Here is an 18757-nt window from a genome sequence, read left to right as displayed (position 1 = left end):
TTTGTGGACAAAGAAGGTGTTTTTTTTTTGGTTTGTTTGTTTGTTTTTGTTTTTGTTTTTGTTTTTGTTTTTTCCAATGACAGGAGCAAGATTCTTGGAAGAGCAAGGTATAATTGGCAGTGGGACAAACAGGAAAGGGAAAGAGAGGAGGCTAGCAAGCTGAAACTTGCGAATACAATGGTTGAGATGGGGATGATGAGATGGTGGTGCTTGCTTGCTTGAAGTTCTGGAAGGAAGAATGAGAGACTGCGCAGTCTCTCGAAGGTTGTTCCATAGATGAGAGAAGTGAGGAAGAAAAAAGAAAAGATTTGAGGTGTTCAGACAGTCTGGATTTTGGAAGTTTAACCAGGAGTGGGTTATTGGAAGAACGTGTATATTTTTTTGAGATGTTAGGGATGGTTACATGACTGGGAGTGGAGGGAGCGATTATTATAGAAAAAATGGGCCACTGACCTACCTGCAATGTGAGAGCAACAGTCCCTGTCCTTTGGCCAAAACATAAGAGATACCAATCATTGTGAGAGCTTTAGATTCCACAGAACCCAGGAGAGACAGATGGTATTCTGGAGCACCACCCCATTGTGGAGCGTAGTAAGTTTCGAGCTGTAGGTATTAAAAAGGATTTGCTGCACTGGCATTGTACATCTCCGAAGTTGCCCTGCAAGTGTACAAAAGTGTTCACTCCAATGAGATGGATGTGTGGTGTGCATGCTTGCACATAAAAGATGGAGAAAACATAAGAAATTGATTTAGTTTTGTGATACATATTCCAACTTTGTGGTAAATGTAAATAAAAGTCGAGGCATGAATTTTAAACACACTTGTGCCTTCTATGTACAAGGTCTTTGATAATTGCTTTGCAGTTAAAGGTTCATGTATTTCATTTTGGCTTTTATCAGTCACAAGGCCAATTTCCTTTGATTTTATTTTATTTTGAAGTTTTTGTACGATACCTCATTTTGTTGTGATTTTTTTTTCTCTTCCGACTTGAAGGTTCCACCAATCAGCCAAGGAACTCTGGGGCAGTCTCCAAGTGCACACAGCACTCACCACCATGGGTCCCAGCTGTCATCACCTCATCAACAGTCATTAACTCACCCCAACAGTGCTCACTCACAAGCGCAAGGACAGCAGGGGCAACAATTCCAGCGTTTGAAGGTATCACACATGTATACATTTTCATGGTGATCTTTTTCGGAATGCATCGGTCAAAGAAACACATTTCTCATTCTATATATACTGTGGTATCATATAATTCAGGAATTGACTGTTTGTTACCTCTGCCAGCGAAAGTGGACGGAGGTTATCTTTTCACCCCTGTTTATCTCTCTCCCTCTCCTCCTCCTCTCCTCTCCTCTCCTCTCCTCTCCTCTCCTCTCCTCTCCTCTCCTCTCCTCTCCTCTCCTCTCCTCTCCTCTCCTCTCCTCTCCTCTCCTCTCCTCTCCTCTCCTCTCCTCTCCTCTCCTCTCCTCTCCTCTCCTCTCCTCTCCTCTCCTCTCCTCTCTCCTCTCCTCTCCTCTCCTCTCCTCTCCTCTCCTCTCCTCTCCTCTCCTCTCCTCTCCTCTCCTCTCCTCTCCTCTCTCGCTCTATGAGCAGTATGTCTCAAAAAGTTATGGTCTGGCAGGTTCCGATTAAACTTTGTGGATCGGAGGTCGTCCAAGGTCGAGGTCAACGTCACGAGGCTGTCAAAGTTGCGAAAATCGTCGATTTCAAATCGTATCTCCTCCCTCATTTATCAAGAGAGATCAAATGTTATTAGTGATTCAGATACTATGGACTATTATCTAGAACACGAGCCATTTTTTTTTGAAATTTGCTCTCGTTCTGATTTTATAGCCCTTCAAACTTCGCTCTGATTCCCTGTATGGGCCGTTCATAAAGTACATACAAAAATACAAGTATTAAATTAAGAACCGGAACTCTCCAGAACAAATATTACATTTGAAGCTTTTGTCAGATTTAACTTAAACAATGGAACACAAGTTTATATGCACACTTACTTTCATTTATGACATTAACATTGTCTTGAATGTCAATTTGTACTTTTATTTTCATAAATGATGTGCTGTGATATTAAAAGAAAAAGTTAAATTACACCGCAAGGTCCTGCATTGTCATGACTTATAAACATCGGTTCATAAGGAACTGCAGGCTTTGCAAGCGATTAGCGATGTATGAGGGGGGTGGGTGGTTTTGAAACCCGGAAGTAGAGTGTACGTACTTTATGAACTGCCCCTATTCCAGTCTGGCACAGAGTTATTTTCAACCTCTGGCAGAGATGACCGGCACTCCCGCTCGGGGGTATTTTTCTTTTTTTTTCAATTGTTAACTGCTTCTTCACCATTGAGGGATGGTGGCCAAATACGATATACTGCATAGGATGATATTTTAAAAAGTTGGGGACAGATTATGACAAATCTTTGGGGGATGAGTTGTGTGGGTGATAAGAACAAGCTGATTAGATTTTGGTGAAGGTATCAGTGGGATACAAAACGTAAACTGTATAGCCTGGCAAAGGGTATGCGCTCTACCGTGTTCCATTCTAGTTTGTTGGTGTATTTCTCTGACTGATGTTCACTCTTGAACCACTGTATGGAATCGGTTGAAAACTGGTGATTGTACTCTGGGTGTGCCCAGGCAGGTTTTCGGCAGTTTAAAAAAATCTTCATACCGGATGCTTAACATGTTTCCAATAACAATATAAGAGAACACAACAAAGCAGGGATGATGAGCATGCCGAGCATCGTGAACATTGACTTGCCAAAAATAAGTCGTATTCCTTGGGATGGTGGGATGCCTCCGTGCCCCTGTGCACATAATACAGTACATATAGACCTCACAAAACTCGGGGAATTAACCTGCCTGAAAGGTATCACTTCTATAATAGCAACAAACTGGACCTCTGTCTAAATTTATGAAATGCCAGTTTTTATTCATCATTGCCGATATATCGGGACTGTAATAGTCACAAGTATCATGGTTTTGGTGAGCAGCAAGGCTATTGCATTCTCTGAAGAAGGATACCCTGTACCTTTATGGTGGATACCTGGAAGGGTGAATGGTTTTCTTGCCATGTACAGAGTCGAGGCTCATGCAGGTGCTCAAACACAGAATGGACGAGGACATAACGACGAAAAGAATAGTGAAACTGGGAGTTCGAGGGAGGGGGTGTTTGGGGTAGGGGTACAACAACAGCAGGGTAGATAGTCATAATAGTCGACTTGGAGGAAGAAAGGACATGACACAGATGTATATAGGTGCCGGTTGCCGGTCTTTTTGCCACCAAGTTTTCACATTGAACCAGCAACTTTGACAAAAAAGTTCCGATGCAGAAGTGCTCCTGTTAGATGATTTACTTGAAAGCCCCATCAAAATGTTGTCGACAAAATGTTGTCGACATATCCGGATTTGGATCTTCACCAAAATTGAACCACTTATTCTTGTCACACACCCAACCTGTCCACCAAATTTTGTCTGAATCGGTCTATAACATATTGTTGCGGGCCAGGGGTCGGTGGCGAGAACGACCACAAGGTGGGGAAAGCTATGTCGTCTCCACCAGACTCCCCGGAATTCTAGGCCGTCGCTCCGGATAATTCCGTGATGCGGCGGGTCGCTGAACCGACCGTGGTCGCCAATATTTCAACCGCGTAGCGTAGGGTCTGTTTGTCTATAACCAATTTACCTAATTAACTACGCGATTTCGACTACCGGGGAAACCACGCCCTCAGCACGTCTTGCTCGAACCGGGTCACTCTACCGACTGCGGTAGAGTACTGACTACCAACTCCGGTTCGGGTGCAGCCGAGCGGAAACTGCCTAAGCCGTGCCGGCTGGAATGAACGGATTATCGGGTATAAAACCCTGCCGAAACTCAGATCCGAACCATGCTGGACCAATGCAAGAAGGGACGGAAACAGACTGGGATCATTTCTAAAAAGTTTTATTTGCAGTAAAAGACAAAGGCAAGACTTAACGCGAATATGCAAGCAAGGAATATTTACAATGATCCAAAAACACTTATTCAGTTCTACTTACAGACGGGCCCACACGCAGACACACACAAATGAAAATAAACCCAGAGTTCTTTCTTGGACCCTCGCAGCCGAGAAGAGAGACAAGCTGGGAGTCAGAGTTCGGATGGGTACCTGGCCATCAGAGAAAGGAGGTACTCTGTGCTGCGGCACCTGACAATGGTCGCTGGTTTGGTCCCCAGTCGCACGTGTGGGACTCGAGGTTCGTGGTGGTGCTTGGGTGGTGAATGGCCAGGGTCCACGGAGGGGGGTCGGGGTCGCTCTTTCCTTCCTTGTAGAGAGTCAGCAGAGACACGTTCGCCGCCTCGACGACCTGCTCAACCCTCGTGACAGCCCTCGTAACAACCACTGTTACCACCCCTTCGTAACAGCCTTCGTAACAGCCTTCGTAACAGCAATATCCCCTTTCGTGACAGCAAAAACCGACCAAAACTCTGCTCTCAGAGAATGCTCGAGGATTTTTTATAACCTCCCTCAACGGGGAGCGGCCCTTGGTGAAACACACCTCGCTATCCGCCTTTGATTGGACAGGTTCCTGCGGCCCACCCTTCCAGGGCGGGGCCTTGGCCCCTGCCGGGAAACCCCAGTCACTCTTCCACACGGGTTCATACTTGACGAGCAACAGTATCAATGTTGCAAAGGTCGTGAAAGAGTTACAACATTTGTGGGAGCCGAGAAACCGAAACCGTGAGATCTTGCCTTGGTACGTCAGGGTGCAAGAAGGCAGCTGGTTGGTGGTGGATCGTGATGGGCCGAGGGGTCATGCAGATGGGATGGTTGTTAGATGGCTTGTTAGATGTAATAACCTAACTAAAAGAAATCGCAACGCACACCTTTGATTCTCCCACTAGACAAAAGGAAGGGGATCTGACGACACACATACTTAATGACGTAACTGACTTTTGGGACATCTGTATGTTGAATGCATATGGTTTCCAGATCCGTAACAATATTTTGAGATATCTTGTTCACAGACAGAAACAAACATACAAGCCGGTAGGTGACATGGGTGGTCGCTACATAATTGCATACTAGTCAAACAGTTTTTGACGGATCGGTCTGAAAATTTTTGACGGAGGTTGATGAAAGTGCGCATAAAAGCATGGAAGCCGATTTTTGATTTTAGAAAAAAAAAATTTGGGGGGATTTTTTTCAAAAATTTCAAAGTCCTGTTGCTAGGCAACGGTGGCGTCCATAGCAACATTGCTAAAAAGCATACAACTAGATCCTGGTATGAAACTACCTGTCAAGTTTCATCAAAATCGGTTGACTCCTCTGACCTCCAGAGCTGTCCATTACATACAAACAAACATACAGACAGACGGAAAAACTGAGAATAAGGGTAATCTAGCGACCACCCAACAGACAGACAGGGGTGAAAAACCTAGCCTCTGTCCACCTTCCATGGTGGAGGTACTGAATTTTAATTTCAATTATGAACTCTTTAATAGATGGCAATTTCAAAGGCAAAACATACATGTAGACAGACCAAACAAACTTACAAATGAGCAAAGAACTGCACAGTTTCTGGATTGCATTCTTCTTTCTCTTCGTGTCATATTCCAAGACATGTTATTAAAGAAATTGTTGGTCAAACAAATTTGGTGTGTGTGTGTGTGTGTGTGTGTGTGTGTGTGTGTGTGTGTGTGTGTGTGTGTGTGTGTGTGTACACCCTTTCTCATTAGTGGATTCGGCTATTTCAGCCACACCTATTGCTGACAGGTGTATAAAATCAAGCACACAGCCATGCAATCTCCATAGACAAACATTGGCAGGAGAATGGGCCGTATTGAAGAGTTCAGTGACTTTCAACGTGACACCGTCATAGGATGCCACCTTTCCAACAAGTCAGTTCGTCAAATTTCTTCCCTGCTAGAGCTGCCCCGGTCAACTGTAAGTGCTGTTATTGTGAAGAGGAAACTCCTAGGAGCAACAACAGCTCAGCCGTGAAGTGGTAGAAGCCACACAAGCTCACAGAACGGGACTGCCAAGTGCTGAAGCACAAAGCACGGAGAAATTGTCTGTCGTCGGTTGCAACACTCACGACCGAGTTCTAAACTACCTCTGGAAGCAAAGTCAGTACAAACACTGTTCGTGAGAGCTTCATGAAATGGGTTTTCATGGCCGAGCAGCTGCACACAAGCCTAAGATCACCACGCGCAATTCCAAGCGTCAGCTGGAGTGGTGTAAAGCTCACCGCCACTGGACTCTGGAGCAGTAGAAACACGTTATCCAGAGTGATGAATCGCACTTCACCATCTGGCAGTCCAACGGATAAATCTGGCTTTGGTGGATGCCAGGAGAACGCTACCTGCCCGAATGCATTGTGCCAACTGTAAAGTTTGGTGGAGGAGGAATAATGGTCTGGGGCTGTTTTTCATGGTTCGGGCTCGGCCCCTTAGTTCCAGTGAAGGGAAATCTTAACGCTACAACATTCAATGACATTCTAGATTCTAGAAGATTATGTGCTTCCAACTTTGTGGCAACAGTTTTGGGAAGGCCCTTTCCTGTTTCAGCATGACAATGCCCCCATGCACAAAGCGAGGTCCGTACAGAAATGGTTTGTTGAGATCAGTATGGAAGAACTTGACTGGCCTGCATAGAGCTCTGACCTCAACCCCATTGAACACCTTTGGGATGAATTGGAACGCCGACTGCGAGCCAGACCTAATCGCCCGACATCAGTGCCCGACCTCACTCGTGCTCTTGTGGCTGAATGGAAGCAAATCCCCACAGCAATGTTCCAACATCTAGTGCAGAGGTTCCCAACCTGTGGTACGCGAGGTTCGCCTGCACTTTCGGGCTCAACCTTTAAAAAATAAAAATAAAAAAAATTACATGGAGAGCAAACGCTACGGAATGTTTGAACGCCTGACTACCCTTGAGAGCGAGCCCAATGATGAATTTTCCCAAGAAATCGTCCGTCACCTTAAACTGCTCAAGACTGATGCATTACTTCCCAGACATTACATGTTGTGCCTGCATCACCAATCCGTTTTCCGTTGAACCAGGCGATCTGCCTGTCGGGACCGGCGAACAAGAGGAGCTCAGATGTCCAGGCTGACGACGCAAAGACGAAGTACAAGGAATGCTCTCCTATGAACTTCTGGGTGACCATGGCCTCCTCGTACCTGACACTAGCCCGTCACGCTGTTCCCCAGCTCCTGATTTTCCCCTCTATGTGAGAGTGTGAGCAGGGGTTCTCAGCCATGATGACCATCAAATCAAAGAGCCGGAACTGTCTTGCTGTGCCTGGGCATGATTTCCGATGTGCTGTGAGCAAAGTTATGCCCCGCATCGACCAGCTGGTGGAGAAGAAACAGATGCAGCCCTCGCATTAAATTTTGTTCTTTGTTGACAGTTAGTTCATTTGTGTGTTCTACTTGTGAATAAATTGATATCTTATCAAATTGAGTTTTTCTGGAACCAGGTGGTACGCGGCGACGGTATGGCACCTACAAGTGGTACTCGATCAGAAAAAGGTTGGGATCCACTGATTTCGTGGAAAGCCTTCCCAGAAGAGTGGAGGCTGTTATAGCAGCAAAGGGGGGGACCAACTCCATATTAATGCCTGTGATTTTGGAATGAGATGTTGGACGAGCAGATGTCCACATTCTTTTGGCCATGTGGTGTGCGTGTGTGTATGTGTGTGTGTATATATATTGACGTCCACGGGACTTGAACAGTCCCGCCAGCGTAGAATGAGCCGAAATGATGGAGGCGGTTTATTTATTTATAACCCAAACATGGCGGTTCCAATCGCTCTACCGCAAACGGGACGAGGAAGGTGGCACGAGTCGCTTTTCACTGAGTTGATGATGTTTATTTGTTTTTATTATTAACCATAAATAACAAGACTCGGCAAGAAAAGGGATCCGGGGCGATTCGACGGGATGGTGTGGGATCGGGCGTGGGGAAAACACAGACAATTCCAATGAATATACAAACCTCAAACCCTCTAAGGCGCCAAGTACGTACGTACACACACACACACACAGTAGCTATTTCTGGTGGTCAGGCTGGACCGTGGTGTGGACGCAACTGTCCCTCGATTGGCGTCGGACGAACTGGCCTTGCTCTCGTCAGGGGGGGCAGGAGAAACCGTGGTGCTGTCGACCTCCTGGTCCTGGCCCAAGTCCGCTCACAGCCACCAGGGAACCAGTTCTGGCGCCAAGTTGCGAGCAGGAGAGGGAGGCAGGTCCGCCCGTCGTTCGACCCCGTACTCCAAGTCAGCAGAACCCCAGAGCCAACCAAGGTGAGGCACGAGGCTCAGCAAGGCTCCAAGACACGATGAAAAACAGGATCGAATCCGTGCAACAACAAGCACGCTTCCAGCACAACAACCTCCACCCCCCAAAAAACACGATCTTTTTGTCCCGATCTTCTTCCTCTTCCTTTTCGACCCCGAACAGAACCTTTTTATCCTCCCCTCCTCGTCACTTCCAATCGAGACGTTTATTGGCCCTCCGCCGTCGCCTTCCGCCAATCGTGATCACGGGGCGGAGCCATCCGCAGCACTGTCCTGTGACGTCACGGCCAGCCTCCAGGGACTACTAAAAGGGGTTTACGCAGACACACTTACCCTATCCCGTGTCCCTATCTAATTACGTGACAATTATCATTTCCCCCTTGAAGAAATGGACATTTACTAGACAACTTATCACCACTGAATTGCTACTTATTACATCGAGATCCTGATACACTCGAACAGCATGGCATACCTAATTAAACATCCCAATTACCCTTTGAATGCATACTCCCCCTCAAACGTAACAATATATAAATATATATATATATATATATATATATATATATATATATATATATATATATATATATATATATATATATATATATATATATATATATATATATAATAGGGCGCTTTTAGCTATGATGGTAAAAATTCAAATTTGCGATAGAAGTTTGCAGAACCTTCCAAATGGTGAGGTTCCATGAAAAACTAAAATCTTCCAAGTTTTATTAAGATTAAATAATATTTAGGACTTGCGCAGGCACTTAACTTCATATCCTTCTCCATTAGTACAACATGGCTAAATTAAAATGAAAATCTCTTTTGATAAAAACAATGAAAAAAATTCTCCTGAAAAGTAAATGATATGCCTTTATAAAATCAAAGTTTCCTTTGAGGCCTTTGGGTATTTCCGTCGGTCATCCTCCATCACTTGAACAAGGTACTGCACTTGAGCCTCATCTCTTGTTCGACCAGCTTTCGTGAAATCTTGGATGAGGGCGACGCCTCTTTCGGCCGCATCATTCATGACGTTCAAAGAGTCAACCCTCTGCTTTGCTTTGACGTAGGATTCAAAGCTCTTCCAGTTTGATGGATCCTTTTCCTCGAGAAAGTCTTCTGGCAGCTCGAGGAGCGTAAAGAGATTTTTAGTTTGGGAGGAGCAGAGGTCAGACAGCTTCTTTCCCTCTGGATTGGGAAGCCAGACTTGTCGAGATGGATCCTCTGAACCCTCCACGTCCTTCATGTTTATTACCATGGCGATCTTTTCTGACGAATCTAAGTTGTCATCAAAGAGTGCAAGGCTGATGTTAACTTCGCTCAGGTACCACAGATGGCGGCTCATTGTTTTTTATGCAGCATGATTCAAGGAATGGAGGGCTTGAAGGAGCTGGAGGTCATTCTTTGGCGCAGAAGCAGCATTTCGAGTGTCGAACCAGGCCCTGATATAGTGCTTAGCAACAAAAAGACAGAACTGCTTGATCCCGCTAAATAGGTGTTCTGTGCGACGTACTGCGGAATGATGACGTGCGTTTAGTGAGAAAATCCGAGAACTGCCCTTGAAACATCGAGATCTCGAAGCAGTGAATTGCACGAGCCATCCAACGCGCTCGGTGAACGGCGCCAGGTGCCCTGAATGTTAGAACTTAATATCCAGAAGGGACGCCTCCAAGGAAAATGATCGTCAGTTGGAGAAGTTCTTTGTCGTCGTCTCGGGGATGTTTCTGCTTCAGAAGCTCTTGGGCATGCTGAATGACAGAATTGGCCCATGGATGGATATCGGTGGATGTGTTTGCATCATCAGCAGCAGTCAAGTACTGTGTGAAATTAAAATGGGGCCAGCAGTCCCGGAAGGTTTGGAATAAGGTGATGTCTGTCCCTCGGGATGCTTCATCGACCGAAGAAGAGTAAACTGCTTCCAAAACAAGTTCTAAGATATGGTGCCGACACGCAAAATAAAGAAGTTGATGATCAAGGATGTTTTCAATACGAACACAGAGCCCACCCCGGATTCCAGTATTAACAGCTGTCGTGTCAAAACACATCCCTTTGACAGGTCCAATCAGGTTCCACTCCTTAACTGTTGAAAAGATGACCGTGGCTTTTTCTTCCGCCTTGGAGTCTTTCAGCATCGGAATTGCCAGGATTTTTGACACACCATTCCCAGTGACCAGAATTGGCAGCCTGTCGACTTTGTCTCTTCCAGTTCGGTCTGGCATCAGCTTGGAATCCCAGTGGACTACCAGGGGTGTGTCAACCTTAAAGCTCTGCTTTATCTCTTCAGCTTGTTGCTTCCTGTGCTTAACACGAGCGGCACGAATGGCACTTGGACTGAGAGAAAGTTTATTGATGTCTTGTCCCAATTGCTTGGCAAATGGAATTGGAACCTGACTTGCAGAACGATCGATAAGGAGAGTTCTATCCAGGGCCTCAGTTACTTCAGATATTAATCCAGTCGTCCCACATTTTCTCTTTGGAGGCTGGTAATCACAGGTGGTTGGATGGATGGAAGAAGATGGTTGTCGACTTGGACTAGATTCAGTATAGCTGGAGGAGGAGGAAGACTGGAGGTTGGCTGTTTCAGAAGTTGCGGCCATCTCCAAAAGCGCTTTCTGTTTCCTCTTTTTCTCTTCATCCTTACGTTTCATAATTTTCTCTGAAGTCCTGGCAGTCTTGTAGTCAAGACTCCCAATCTTTCCTGGACGCCCCTTTTCACGCTGAGAAGCAAGAAACTCCTTGTCCTCATCGATTTTTATAAGATTCATAGCATGAGCGTGAGCTATGTCAAACAGCAAATCCAGGTCGACCTTGAAATTGTCTTGTTTCTCTATGTTGGTAGCACTCTTCCGATTGATGCTTTTCTTTAAACCCTGCCACGTTGTGTGTAATTTTTGCACATGGACTACCACATCAGGAAGGTGCTTCGTAGGAATCCCCTCTGTGGACCAGATGTTCATTAGCTCTAGTGATGTTTGATTCACACTTGCAGTTAGGGTCTCATTCATTTCCACATGAAGGAACATCAAAAAGCGGAGAACTTCGGCCTTCGAAGGAAGCTTCTGGCCAGGAAGTGTTGGATTAGGGGAGCCAATCAGCCAAATGGCCTTTTCGATCTAGTTCTAGAGGCCATTACCCCCAAAATATGCAGAAATTTCTGGTCTGAAAAAAAGAGAAAAACATCATGGTTACGTGGGAAATGTTAGAGTGGTAAGTACACATTGAAAAGTAACAAGTTTTTGCCAAGCTTGTGCGTTAATTAATGCACGCATGAAGAAATGCTCTGCTCACTGCTGTGCGATTGTGCAACTTTCAACAAGAAATCTTTCCGTTTCCGAATTTTGGACCGAATTGGGACTTCATTATTTTTAGATTTAGCAACTTATTAGCTGATTTTCATTTCTTCACATCAATATTTAATATCATTTTTATGCATTTAATTATACGAATATCTATATATTAATACTGAAGGGCCAATTTTGTGCTCCTCCTAGCGGTCGCGTCACGTTTTTCTCGGTACTGTTTAGCTGCACTGAAAGAAACTTCGTACCTGTAAGAGTGCATCGCATATCGTGCCAATAGTCAAGCTTCAACTCTGAAGCAGAATAAACACTTTTCGTTTTGCATTCGTTTACATGACGACGTGTGACGTCACAGCTGAGAGGCGTAAGGACGTCATGACATCATCGGTCATTCGCTGACATCATTACGTCTGTCGTCGACAGACCGTCACCGCTGAGAGGTGTAATTCCACTCCTCGAAAACAGTGTCTGCAATGTAAAACCCTCTTCTGCACATGCTGACTACCTCAGAATGTGAATGTGACACAAAAAATGTAACAAGAAACATTGTATCGATATATTGATACTGAAGGACCCATTTTTTGCTCCTCCTTGCGGTCGCGTCACATTTTTCTCGGTACTGTGACCTGAGAAGTTTTGAACGGTGTTTGTACGTCAAAGTAGACACGTGCACAAATCAGGGGACTTCTTCACAAGGAGTAGTGTACACCAAAAATGTCGTGTACAAGGACGTTGTGTAGGCCTCATTAGGTAAGACCATGGAGTACATCGACTGGGATCCGGCTCTTACAAGAGCAACCACTGGTTGTCATATTGGGCTCATGGAACGGAATCCGTCTGTGACGGGGTTTTGGCTAGTATTAATTAAACCCTCAAAACAGTAAATTCAGATGATCTCAAAATAAACTTTTAATTGATCTGTGAAAAGAGGAAAAAAATCATTTTTGGCAGTTTTTGATGCCCTTTGTGCAACTTTGCATCGCTTGCGCAAGTTCAAGAACATGACTCAAGAAAAAAATATTTTAACACAATGATTTCTAGTTGGAACCTCACTGAATGGCGGGTTCTGCGCATTAAAAAAAAAAAACTTTCAGTTTTTAGAAGCACCCTAATATATATATATATATATATATATATATATATATATATATATATATATATATATATATATATATATATATATATATATATACATACACACATACACACATATATATATATATATATATATATATATATATATACAGTATATATAATTTATTTTTAACGAGCAGGGATACCTGTGCTCCGCACAGGAATCCCTTAGATGACGGCGGGTCTGAAGGAGTATATGTCACAGTTAATTGTAAAATTTTCGAGGCTGCCACCAATTATTATTTTTTTTCATCACCACTATAATATTATATTTTCCCCGTCATATTTTATATGCAGAAGACTTGAATTCAAAAATGTTAAGATTTATTGCCGCATCATATAAAAAACCATAATGCCTCAACAATGTGAGGCTGGTTTCATGTCATCATTTGCGACTTCATTAATTTTCATTCTCTTGCAAATTCCGTTGGTCCCATGTTAATCGGCTGAACTTGAAAAATTAACGTTACGCAATCAGGTGATGACGTTATAATTCGGAAACCGGGAAGTCGGAAGTCATTGTCTTCAATTGACTGTAACATTATTTTTTTCATTCTATTGCAAATGGCGTTGGCCCCATGTCAATCGGCTGAACTTGAAAAATTAACGTTATGCAATCAGGTGATGACGTCATAATTCGGAAACCGGGAAGTCGGAAGTCATTGTCTTCAATTAACTGTAGCATTATTTTTTTCATTCAATTGCAAATGGCGTTGGCCCCATGTCAATCGGCTGAACTTGAAAAATTAACATTACGAAATCAGGTGATGACGTCATAATTCGGAAACCGCAAGTCGGAAGTACAATTATTTTACATCGGTCCACTCCTGGGTACATGTTCTGTCAGCATGTGAAGTTTGGTGAGGATCAGTCCAGTACTTTTCGCGTGCATAGGTCACAGAGAAACACACACACAGACACACAGACAGACACACTTTCAACTTTATATATATATATATATATATATATATATATATATATATATATATATATATATATATATATATATATATATATATATATATATAGATAATAGATTATGCTTTCAAAGTTCCAAAATGTCTGCATGATTTAAAGTCATTTTTAAGGTCAGAAATAACTGCGAATGCAAGAGAACCCATCTAGCAACCTCCAGCATCTGCCCCTCTCCCCTGTGGCCCCAGACTCTGGCCTGTAGTCATGGTAGGACCATAGACCAGCAATATTTCATTTGGACCTGCATCAAAAAATACTAAATACATCACTGCATGGGGATGAACGAGAGCAATTGAATTGGTCGAACACAGAAGTCTAATAAGTTGGATACAGCCACAAATTTTCAATCGTGGAAGGGGGAACTGCAGAAGAGGCAGAAATGGAACAAAAAAATAAATCGTGGAGGAGTTTGAGGAAGTGGGTTGAACCCAGATAACCTGTAAAGAGGTGGGCCTGGTGAGGGTTAAATGAGGGTAGAAAGATCATGTGTATGCATGGGGGATGACCTTAGATGGTCATGAACAACTGTCTTGAAACCTGAGGTGGAAAAATGAGGATGTCCTGTTCCTGTTTGATGGGATGCTGTCGGTGGGCTTTGTATCCTGCCCCATTTATTTGTGTCGGTTAGAGTCCGGTGATGTATCGATATACCGGTTATATAGATATAATTTTCCTTATCGATATACCGGTATACCAAAAAAAATCGATATGAAGAAAAAAAAACCAAAACGGTATATCACCAACAAATCGAAGAAAGATCTTCACAATGTTTAAATACCCTACATGATTGAAAAGGCTTTGATGCACTCGGCATCTTGGCTGAACATGGAACAGGAACAGTGAAACATATGATGTCAAGACGTACGAGGAAATACAGTATGCTTCAACTTTTAAACCTCAGCATCTGAGCTCATCAGCTCCATACCAGCAATCGTGTTTTTCTTTGTCCTCGTGGCTGGTTTTAAAGCAAATGTTTATTATTTATATGAATCGGATGTGCTTTAGAAATCCCGTGCAAGTCAGTGATCAGCGATAACTGTATGGAAGAGATGCCAGTGTAGCATTCCGTATTAGTGATACCGGTGCGGCGATAGCGATGGATCTCGATTGTTGACCTGTGCCGATTACCAATAGTGATCTCACTTTTAAACAAAATAATTTTTAATGCAAGTTAAATTTGGAAGTAAAATAACCATTCTCATCATGGCGGGGGGGGGGGGGGGGAATGAGAAGCCCCTTATGGGATTACTTTGAAAAATTGCCGTGTCAATGACGTGGACATCATATATGAATACGTAATGGACCATTGGACCATTGCATATTTTTAGAACCTGCATAAAAATATATATTTTTAATAATATGGATATACCGGTATGACCCCACCTGTATATCAATAGAAAAAAAATCGATAACGATGGAGCCTAGTGTCAGTTGTATTTGACCTGTATTTTTTCCCCATCTCGCGTAGCGAACGCTGACTCCAAGAGAGCTCCGCGTTGTTCTCGCTCTCGCTCTCGTTCTCGTTCTTGTTCTTAAGACAAAACCTTTAGGACGCGGCTCTTTTATATTGTTGTGGTTGACGAAATTCGCAAACCACCATTCAGGTCCCTTAGGTGAGATATCTCTGTAAGTATATGTGTAGTTAGGCCCAAACCCGTTGTTTAGAGGGAATAAATGTCATTCATTCGGGCTGCGACCCTTCAGGATAGCCGTTTTTCTTTTACTATCTTTATTTTGGACCAGCCGCCATTACTACCACCACAACCACCACCAACCACGTCTCAACAGCCATCACACAACAACCACCAACCGCAACGCCGCTTCACACCAACAGCCACGACCCTTGCCGTCACATCTCGCTCTCGCAACCATCGCATCACCGCCATTCCCACGCCGCTTGTGGACACCGATCCTGGACTCGTGCAGGGCGCGCACCGAGCAGCGGGTGCAAAAACACCAGCCTTTCCGAAGAAATCGGATCAAAAACGATTCACGCCCACTTCTGTTCCGTCCTATCAGCGAACATGGGGCGATTTGGCCCCGCCTCCAGGTGCGTCGGAGTATAATCGCTATATGCAGATTCGCGGATCAAAAATCATTCACGCCCACTTTTCCTCTGTCCAATGGGGAGCGAGCCAGAGGTGAAGGGTCGAAGGTAAAGGAGCGAAGCCCCGGGGGCTATAAAGGGCCGCGTTCGCTCGCCGAAAAGGTAGTAGTAGGAGTCAGTCAAGGAGAGTTGAGAAGAGAAGAGTCAGAGAAAGCAGTTGGACGGAGCTGAGAAGAGTGGAGAGTTGGAGAGGTGGCGGCGGCGAAGGAAGTCGAGAGGGCGCTCGTGTCAGAGTCGGGGAGCTGCGGAGAGGGGAGGCCCGTAACGCGACCGAGGTCGCGGTGGAGACGCTCGTCGCGGGACCCGAACCAGCGAGATATTCTCATTCCCCCGAGCATCAACAACCCCCTCCTGTTTCCCCCCGCGCTGAGATAGTGTGAGAAGGGGGCCCCGTTCCCACCCCATTTCCAGGCAGTGCCAGCGAGGCCCGCGGAGTCGGGGCGCCACCGCCATTTTGCGGCTCATCACCAGACGGGTAGGCTCGACGCGGTCTCAGCCCCAGGCCCGTCTGCCCCCCTCATCGTTGAGGGTGGTCCCTTTTTCTTTTGCTTTGAGTATATGTGTTGTCGGCGCCGTCTGTGAAGTAAAACTGTACAAGTGTTGCCGTGTGCTCGGTAGCCGGTGCTAGATCTGCATTGTGTTTCACTTTTACATTTGCTTTTTGTGCATTATTGTGGTGTTTCTTCTTTTACATTTGCTTTTGGTGTATAATTGTATATGTGTGCTTTCCGTTTGCCGCGGAATAAATGTGCTTTATGTTGAACTGTTTTTCCCGTTTCGCTTCGTCTTTTCCTTTACTGAATCTCCATCTTACTTCACGTAAAGGGTTGGTCGTGGGCTAAAACGCCCGATAATTAATCGAACCGTCGGGGTTGACGATAACACCGCTCGGTTATCCCGATAGTACGGAACGGGTCGCTTAAAGTGGCCCGTGTCCGAAGTCGACCTGCGGCGAGGTGCGATCGCCCGGTCTACCCTCCATGTGGGTACTTAGGTAGGTCGAATTTGGCGAGCAACCCTATCCCACGCGGGGGGCCGATTGGCACGATCGTGGTGAGGCCGAAAGGCCCACCCGTGACTAGTTCCCGGCGTTAGTCCGAGAGGGTCATGACGGGATTGTCCGTCCGGTGGGCGACGTGCCGCGATTCGAGTTACGTGGCCGTCCGCACGCCGGCGGGCGCGAATACCGCAACAATATACAGGATCCGGATCTCCTTAAATACTAAACACCTGTACACATCCTTGCATTGAGGGTGCCTTTTGAGAGCGTCTATCATGAACTTTTTTCGTCTATCATGAGCGTCTATCATGAAATTTCGTAAATACACTATTTTCTCGTCATGAACGAGGAGCCTCCATGACGGGTCTCACTATTGGCTCCATCAAGGCACGTGACGAAATATCGGAAGTTGTTGTTGTTATTGTTTTTTTTGTTTTTTTTTAGTCGCGTTGCGAACGCTGCCTCGAAGAGAGCTCCGCGTTGTTGTTGTTCTTCTTCTGGTGAAGACAAAACCTTTATGACGCTGCTCTTGGACACATTTGTCCTTGTTTTTTTTTATGTCTCTGCAGCCGAAGGCTCCTTCAGCATTGTTTTCGTGTTGTCAGTCCGACTATATCCGTGAGTGCATAGCTGTTTGTTACCACGATAATTGTGGATTACTAAAGGGATTCCAACCAACCAAACTTGGCAAGAATATGAACTTAAAAACGATGATGACGTGATTAGATTTAAGGTTCAAATAGCCAATGGTCGATGGTCATGTTACCTGATATTGAAAATCTTTCTTACCACAATAATTTGTGATCTACAGAAGGGATTTCAACCAAACTTGGCACAAATGTGGACTGCCACACCAATATGAACTGATTCAATTTTGGCCTCAACAAGTCAAAGTTCACATGCCATTTGAAAAATTATAATGAGTTAAAAGCATCTGATCTCTGTCTCTGTCTCTGTCTCTCTCTCTCTCCCTCCATTGAGAAATGGGGCAAAAAACAAATAAACCAATGTCACCCGCAGGGTGACCCGTGTCTTGCCAAAAGGTGACCACGTGTGACTTCTTTAAGGTCACACTGAGGTGAACAGAGCTGCTATCCACCAGGAGCGACTCCTTAAGGAATATCTGCCTACGAGAGATTCTGATGAGAATCGTTCTACAGAGTAACCATGAAAAATATGCGTTTGCCTCATTTCGTCACCAAATGACGTCATAATGTCTGAAGCTTGACATATCGAGAAAGCACTCATCGAGGTGTTCAATTTGAGGTACTACACGATATGGTTCCTAAAACTTGAAAGTTTGACCTTGGGGTCAAATATGTTTGACCTCAGGCGCTAACCATGAAGGTCAATGCCAATCGCCACCAAAAATTATTCAGCTGAGCACCAGACCATGAACTATATTCCCATGAAGTTTGAAGACGATCCGATCAAAATTACTCAAAAAATAAGGGTTTCGTCGACTCCCCTGATTTGCACCAAAGTGACCTTGTCCTTTGACCTTGACCTTCAAAATTTTGTGCGCTGAAAGGGACCTCTATAGGCCTCTGATATGCGAAGTTACAAAAATTTCCGATGATAACTGTGCTCTGCAGAATTTTTTATACGTGATTACAGACAAAAAAATAATAATAATAAAACATACAAGCTGACTAACATATCTTGCAAAAACTTCGTTTTGGCAAGATAAAAAAAAACATACAAGCTGACGAACATATCTTGCAAAACTTCATTTTGGCAAGATAAAAACAGCGTGATATTTCAAAAAGTTGTGAATGGATTCAGACAAACCTTGTGGGGTGGGTTACAAGAACAATCCAATTCCATTTTGGTTCAGATCCAGATCCAGCCCATTAGTGGGATATAAAATATAAACTGTTCAGCCTGGTGGAGCTTTGCACTCTACCGAGTGCCATTCTAGTTATTACCCTCGCCAGAGGAGACGGTATTGCATTT

General features: G+C 44.5%; 1 protein-coding gene across 3 annotated transcripts in view; it reads left to right on the top strand.

Annotated features, from left to right (window-relative positions):
• The window catches only part of SIN3A (SIN3 transcription regulator family member A), an 89196-nt gene that overhangs the window by 7467 nt on the left and 62972 nt on the right, over window positions 1-18757 (top strand). For all 3 annotated transcript variants that reach the window (XM_085875399.1, XM_085875397.1, XM_085875398.1), the window contains exon 3: window positions 994-1158. In XM_085875399.1, the coding sequence (XP_085731525.1) occupies window positions 994-1158 (165 nt within the window). The remainder of the gene's footprint in view (window positions 1-993; window positions 1159-18757) is intronic.

The sequence above is a fragment of the Eptatretus burgeri genome, chromosome 3, assembly GCF_056783735.1.
Source record: "Eptatretus burgeri isolate ZD-2024b chromosome 3, Ebu_testis_v1, whole genome shotgun sequence".
Taxonomy (NCBI): Eukaryota; Metazoa; Chordata; class Myxini; order Myxiniformes; family Myxinidae; genus Eptatretus; species Eptatretus burgeri.
Note: the sequence above shows the minus strand (reverse complement) of the source record. Positions and strands in the feature narration are given on the sequence as shown.